Here is a 7,127-nt window from a genome sequence, read left to right as displayed (position 1 = left end):
AGATCCCCCTTCCTCCCATGTAAGAGCTTTGCAACACAATCAGCTACTTTTGTGGTGACATCATATGGTACTTATAATTCATTTGAAATGGTCATGATCAGTCTGGTTCAATTGTTTTCTCTATAAGTATTAAAGCTACTGGTGTGCAATTCACCTACTGCTTGATTCACCTCAATGTTATATATCTTAGCGAGAGGACAAATTGTAAGGTGGTAGACCTTTAGTAGTTTTTATATGAAGTCAATTTTAAAACTATCCTTTGGAAATTTCCCTATCAGCATATGAAATTGATTTGGAATTAATTTAACTTTAAAGCGTGGTGATGAGTTTCCACATTTCAGACACCAAGCTGAGTGAGCAAAATAAAACTTGCCAAAATATAATTGTTTTAGCATTAAATTGACATAGTTAGAGAACCAAACCCCGAGCATTGTTTGGGAATTCAGTTTGAAAAACTGCATTTACTTTTTGTTTGTAATCATTCTTTTGCTAATCGATCTGTCAAATTTTCATGCAGATTATTTTCTGATCAGGCTGTTAAAGAATCAGTCTTTGGCAAACCTTATTTTTACAAATGCATTACATAAAGGTATGTTACTTATGTCTCAAAGGGCATCAATGGCATTAACAAATGCATTATATCAAACAGCACTATTGCCACTTGAATATAGTGTTGCTATTTGAGAGATGTTCCTCCTCTTTGAGTTTTCACCTCATATCTGCCTACAATCAACAACGAGTCTTACAAAATAAATGCGATGTAAACGCTCTGTAAATAAATAAAAGGATTGTTATCGTTTTTATTACAAATACATATGGAACACAGAAAACACGTAGGACAGGGACTCCAGAGGCACTTTCTTCGGCCGATCGTCTCCTCTCCCCTCTTGAAAGACATCTGACTCCCAATTTTCCTTCTTCGGGGACTCGACTCCACCAGAGCAGCGTTGGCTCTCCAGTACCTTAACAGTACGAGAGGCTTCTCTCTCTGCTCAGGGGTGAGTGCTGGCAGAGCACTGCAGACTGGGGGGGGGGGGAGGGGGAGTGGGGGAGTGGGGGGGAGTGGGGGGGGGAGTGGGGGGTAGTGGGGGAGTGGGGGGGAGTGGGGGAGTGGGGGGGGAGTGGGGGGGTAGTGGGTGGAGTGGGGGGTGTAGTGGGGAGGGGGGGGGAGTGGGGGGGTGTAGTGGGGGGGAGCGGGGGGGGAGTGGGGGTAGTGGGGGGGAGTGGGGGTAGTGGGGTAATGGGGGGGAGTGGGGGTTGGGGTGGAGAACATTACCACAGAGCCCGGTCCTCCTGTCTGGAGATTGCTGACCAGTCCAATGGGAAACGTCCCCTTCAGCCCTGACCCTCCCCTCCCCCGCCCTCCCCCCCGCTCCCCCCCTCCCCTCCCCCCCCTCCCCGCCCTCCGGGGCCAATTTTTTAAATTTTAAAGAATTTTTTTTAAAAAACTGCTTTTGCTTCAAGGGAGGAGGGTTTTTTTTAACAAAAAACCCGTGAACTGACTGAAACTGCCGCTGACTGAGAGCCGTGTGACCCCCCACACCCCCCCCTACACCCCCCCCACTCCTCCTACACCCCTCCCCCCGGCGGCGCGGCTCCAATCCCCGACAGCCGGGAGGGGGCGCACGGGGGCTGCAGCGGGTCCGCGGCCGCTGATTGGACGGCTATATTTAGGCGACGGCTGCGGTGCTTTAAAAAGCTGCTTCACCGCCGGTGAACGGCAGAAGGGGATCCCAGTGAGTGTGTGTGTGTGAGAGAGATAGAGATAAGAGAGAGAAAGGGAGTGTGAGAGAGGAGAGAGAGTGAGAGAGGAGAGAGGGAGTGTGAGAGAGAAGAGAGAGAGAGGGAGTGTGAGAGAGAGAGAGAAGAGAGGGAGTGTGAGAGAGAAGAGAGGGAGTGTGAGAGAGAAGAGAGAGAGAGGGAGTGTGAGAGAGAGAGAGGGAGTGTGAGAGCACATCCAAAACTAAACTCGCGCCACACACACACACAGCAGATCCGCACAGCAGTGACAGGGCGACTCGGCTCAGGCACCGCCGTCGCCGCCGCCGCCGCCACCGCACAGTCGGCTCAGGCAGCACCAGCACCACCCGGGAGTCCCGCAGGGCCCGGGCGGCCGAGGCGGACCGGACCGCATATGGCGGCGATCAGGAAGAAGCTGGTGGTGGTGGGGGACGGCGCCTGCGGTAAGACGTGTCTCCTGATCGTCTTCAGTAAGGACGAGTTCCCGGAGGTCTACGTCCCCACCGTCTTCGAGAACTACGTGGCCGACATCGAGGTGGACGGCAAGCAGGTGGAGCTGGCCCTGTGGGACACGGCGGGCCAGGAGGACTACGACCGCCTGAGGCCCCTCTCCTACCCGGACACCGACGTCATCCTCATGTGCTTCTCGGTGGACAGCCCCGACTCGCTGGAGAACATCCCCGAGAAGTGGGTGCCCGAGGTCAAGCACTTCTGCCCCAACGTCCCCATCATCCTGGTGGCCAACAAGAAGGACCTGAGGAACGACGAGAACGTGAGGAACGAGCTGGCCCGCATGAAGCAGGAGCCGGTCCGGACCGAGGACGGCCGGGCCATGGCGGTCAGGATCGGGGCCTACGATTACCTGGAGTGCTCGGCCAAGACCAAGGAAGGGGTCCGGGAGGTGTTCGAGACGGCCACCCGGGCCGCCCTGCAGAAGCGACCCCGACCGAGCAGAGGCTGCGCCCATTGCTGCAGCGTCTTGTGATGGGGGTTTGCGACCCCCCCGATGCTGATGGTTGTTGTTGTTATTTTTTTTTTGGGGGGGGGGGGGGGGGGGGTATTATTTATTGCTGCTGTTTTCTTTTTTTTTGTTTGGTTCTCAGCCGATCTCTCCCCTCTCCTCTCCTCCTCTCTCCTCTCCTCTCTGTCTGTCTGTCTGTGTGTGTTGTGGAGGGTCGACGCGGGGATTGGGGGTCGCATCAACGAAGGGGAAAAGGGGAGCGAATGAAACGCGAGGGGTTTTGCTGAGAGGGTGGTGGGTGGGTGGGTGGGTGGGGGGGGGACAAAAAAAAAGGGGGCGATTTTGCAAGAGGCGATCACTCTTTTTTTTGTGTGTGTCTTGGAGAGGGTCACCGAAGATTTTTTTTTATATGTATACATATATATATAAATCGGGAAGGGGAGCAAAGAGTAGGGGGTTTGCTGAGAAAAGGAGCAATTGCAAGAGCCCATCACTTTTTTTTTGGGGGGGTGGGGGTTGGGGGAAGGAAAGGGAGAAAGTCTTTTTTTATTGGGTTGGATTTGGATTTATTTTTTTTGAAACACACATTAATGCAATACAATGTACACCCAACAAAAAAAATCATGTCACGTTCAGTAAGAGACGGCACTCTTAACCGGGGAGGGCAACCCAGGCGTTTGCATTGAAGGGTCCATCCCAATCCCAATGTCTGGCTATTCTTTTCTGAACCATTATTCGCCATGTGAGATGCCACTGGGACTTTTTTCTCTCTCTCTCTCTCTCTCTCTCCCACCCCCCCTCTCTCCCACCATTTACATGGCGATCCGGCGGGGAAGGGGAGGTGGGTTGGAGGAAGGGGAGAAGCAGGCTGGAAAGCTGTGGGGTGTTCGCGTGAACTGAAGGATCTGCAAGAGAGACGCCCCTGGAAGACCTCACAGACTGTTGAATATTGAAGAGGAGTACTCAAGGCACTTACTTACTGGCCTGAAGCACTGGTGCCCACAACACAACATCTCACCAACTTGTTTGCACAAGTGACTTGACCACAAAACCACTCCCATCTAAACGGGACTAAGGGTGATGATCACAATTTTTTTAAAAAACAACAAAAAAACACGCTTTTCAAGATATATATTGTGTGACAGCACTGAGGACGGACCTTTGGGACACTAACGTTAAGTTTTTTTTATAAAAAAGAAATGTTTTTTTTGTGTGGGGTGGGGGGGGGCCAGAATAAGGAAATGGAAAGTACATTGTTTTCAGCGATGAGGCTGATCTGTCTGAAAATCTGTACTGTTCTCTTGATTTTTAAGAGAGGGTTAAATGTATTAATATTTTTGATACGTCTTCATGTGGTACTGAGGTGGGTCATTGTCTCAGTTTAAAACTGACAGACGGTCAAGCCAAGACGTACATTTGTTTACAGGACTCTATACTGAATATAAGCTGTGTAAACATGTTTTTACAGAAAGTATTAAAATATAATCAAGATGACTTCTGAGGTTTTGCTTCATTCATTAGCATTGGGAACTCAAAAGCAGACCAGAACTTTTTTATATATATATATGAAAAACAAAAACACTTTGCAGGAAATATTGTGAAGTGTAATCGTTGTTAAGGAGTTAAGCAGGGCAGCTGTTTTATCACAGCAAGATCCCACCACAAACAGCCACAAAGTGAATGATCAATTTTATCTTGAAGATTGTTGCTCATTATTCTTCTGAGATCTTTGATGTCCCGGGTGAGGTTATGTAGTCCTGTAGCTCAGTGGTTAGAGAACTCGCCTTGCAAGCAAGAGACCTGTGATTGATTCCCGACAGGGCAAACTGTTGGGCAAGTTGCCTTATTCCACACGCCTCAGTTTATCTAGCAGTATGTAGGAACCCGGTTGTTAGTCGCTTTTCTGGGGGTAATAATTCCTTAAAAAAATAAAAATTTGATCACTCACTCTTCGACTGTTTGTGGGACCCTGCTTGGCGCAATTGGCCCACAATTCACTTGACAGTATATTCTGTGAAGCGCTTTGGGGTATCTCAAAGACGTAATAAGGGGCTACATCAAATGCAAGTATTATTATATGTGTCACTTCTGATCATGTAGCACTTCACCAGGATTGCAGACTTAGAAGCGAGAGTAACAGAACCAAGCTGACACACAATAGATAGATATTTTGATTTCCCCTTTCCCCCCCCTTTATTAATTTCATGCTTTGAATGCCAAAGCAATACTTTGCAGTATGTTTCATTGTAGGGCTTATGATTAGTTTTGAACTGAATATTTGTGCTGCTTTCTTTGTTTCATGCTACACTATATTACAATTTAATATTTTATATTTGATAAAATGTTAGTGATTCATATCTCTTAACATACAACAGGAAGTGGTCAATTTACTGCAGTTCTTGGAGATCTTAATACCCAGCAAATTCTTAACCATGTGGACAGAATCACAAATTATTTTATGAATCACAGCACATAATCAGACATTATAGCCCATTACGTCTGTTATTTTTCTCCTTATCCTAATCTAATCTTGCTCCCCTGCCTGCACCATATATCTTTAATACACTTATAATACCAAGCATATAATTCCCTTTTAATATAATTTATGAACTCTGGTGGAGGATGGTATTAAGAACAATAAGTTAAATCTTTTTTAGAATGAACCCTTTCCAATTAGCAATGCAGTAACAGTTTTTAAAACCTGCCCTACTGTGCCTTTATGTTTAATCCGAAGATTGGTTTTGATGAAGAAGGCCCTTCGGTCCATTTGATCTCTAGAATAAACCTACCATCCTCCCAACATAACATGAAGCTGCTTTTTAAAATGTGTCTCATGTCCTGATCTCATCTGCCCTTATAAGGAATGTAATCCAAAAAGTGGACAGCAAACATAGAGGAACTTGTTGGTGACAAAAGCAAAACCCAAAGCAAGTGGAAAAAGATTCATTGTCTGCAGTACAACGCCAAGGTGAGAAAAGCAGTTATCAAGAATAAAGTGTTATTACACTTTTGATTTTTTTAAATTTGCATGTGTACTTTAAAATTATTTTTGAATAGAAAAATAACTTAGAAACTCTTCTATTACTCGTACTCATTTTATTAAACGATAATGTGAGTGACTTTTGTATTTTGAGTTCAAAATTCGCGTTCTCTTTGATTTCTTTCACAATCTTGTACCACCCTACTTATATTTGATACATAATCCTTGCATTTGATACAGCCTTATCATGTCTTTGAGATGTCTCAAAACGCTTCACAGAAAATACTGTGAAGTGAATTGACTAGGCGAAACCTCCTCAAATCTTAACAACTCAGATGTTCCCTTCGGGTGGGGGGCACTGCTTAATGTCCTCCATCCTATCTCCCACCCTCATCTTGGGTGCCTTTGTATTGTATATGGTACTTTGTGCTTTCCCTAAACCTTCAGGAGCTTGGAGTTTGCCTTCCTGAAAGATTGCAAATAAATAAATGATTCTCCCTTGTTGATATTTTTTTTTAAAAGTAACTGCAGTATTCAAATATTGAGCAGCATTAATCTTACAAAATAGTAGTTTTCTGAACCACAGCATTTTTTGCCTTTCAATCACTTATCCTTGTACAAACACTCGTGCAAATATCCAGCACTGCTTTTGCAGGGAATGAAATATATTCTGCTAATGCTTCAACTGAGCTGTGCTGAAAAGTAGTAATCCTTATTAGATATAATGCCTTTCATGTTAGGGGGACATCTCAAAGTGCTTCACAGTATATACTGTAAAGCGTAGTGACTGTACTTTGTGGGCAAATTCAGCAGCCAATTTGCACACAGTGACATCTCACAAACAGCCATGAAGTGAATCAGTGGTGTAGCTAGGAATGGAAATTTGGGTGGATATCAATTAATGGACGGGCAATTATAATACTGTATATATAACATACACACAAACATACACACTTACTCACACTGTTACACACATACCTCCCTCTCCGTCTCTCTTCCCATCCCTCCACATTGCAGCTACAGCTTGGAGGGTGCAGGAAGTGATCTGTAACTGGAAGTATGAGGTACTGTGGAGAGGGACGGCTCGGCCTGGGTGCTAATTGGGTTGTGCTGTGGATCCTCCTGAACTGACAGATGGGATCTCTGTTTAATGTCTCATCTGAAGGGTGGCACCTCCAACAATGCAGCACACACCCAGCATTACATTGGACGGTCATCCGAGACTACGAGTTCCAAATCCCAATGCAGGGCTTGAACCCACAAATTTCAGTTGCAGTTAGCAAAGGGAATACCAACTCCCTCCACTCAGCAGGCTCCGGCCTGCTTCACGTCCCCTACCTCGCCCGCCCCACCATTGGTGGAAGGGCCTTCTGCCACTCTCACCACCCTCTGGAACTCCATCCCGCAGTCCCTCCGCTTCGACTCCTCCCTTGCCTCCTTCAAGAC

General features: G+C 46.4%; 1 protein-coding gene across 1 annotated transcript; it reads left to right on the top strand.

Moving 5' to 3' along the window:
- The first annotated feature begins 1,900 nt into the window (after positions 1 to 1,900).
- On the top strand, positions 1,901 to 2,772 carry LOC103187476 (rho-related GTP-binding protein RhoB). The gene has a single exon (XM_007906985.2). The coding sequence runs from the start codon at positions 2,135 to 2,137 to the stop codon at positions 2,723 to 2,725; it is 591 nt and encodes a 196-aa protein (XP_007905176.1). The 5' UTR covers positions 1,901 to 2,134; the 3' UTR covers positions 2,726 to 2,772.
- The last annotated feature ends 4,355 nt before the right edge of the window (positions 2,773 to 7,127 follow it).

Source organism: Callorhinchus milii, unplaced genomic scaffold (assembly GCF_018977255.1).
Source record: "Callorhinchus milii isolate IMCB2004 unplaced genomic scaffold, IMCB_Cmil_1.0 Scaffold3, whole genome shotgun sequence".
Lineage (NCBI taxonomy): Eukaryota > Metazoa > Chordata > Chondrichthyes > Chimaeriformes > Callorhinchidae > Callorhinchus > Callorhinchus milii.
This window is presented reverse-complemented; position numbering and strand designations above follow the sequence as displayed.

What these genes read in the sequence shown, in the direction of transcription:
- LOC103187476 (XM_007906985.2), top strand. Translation starts at nt 2,135, where the DNA reads ATGGCGGCGATCAGGAAGAAGCTGGTGGTGGTGGGGGACGGCGCCTGC.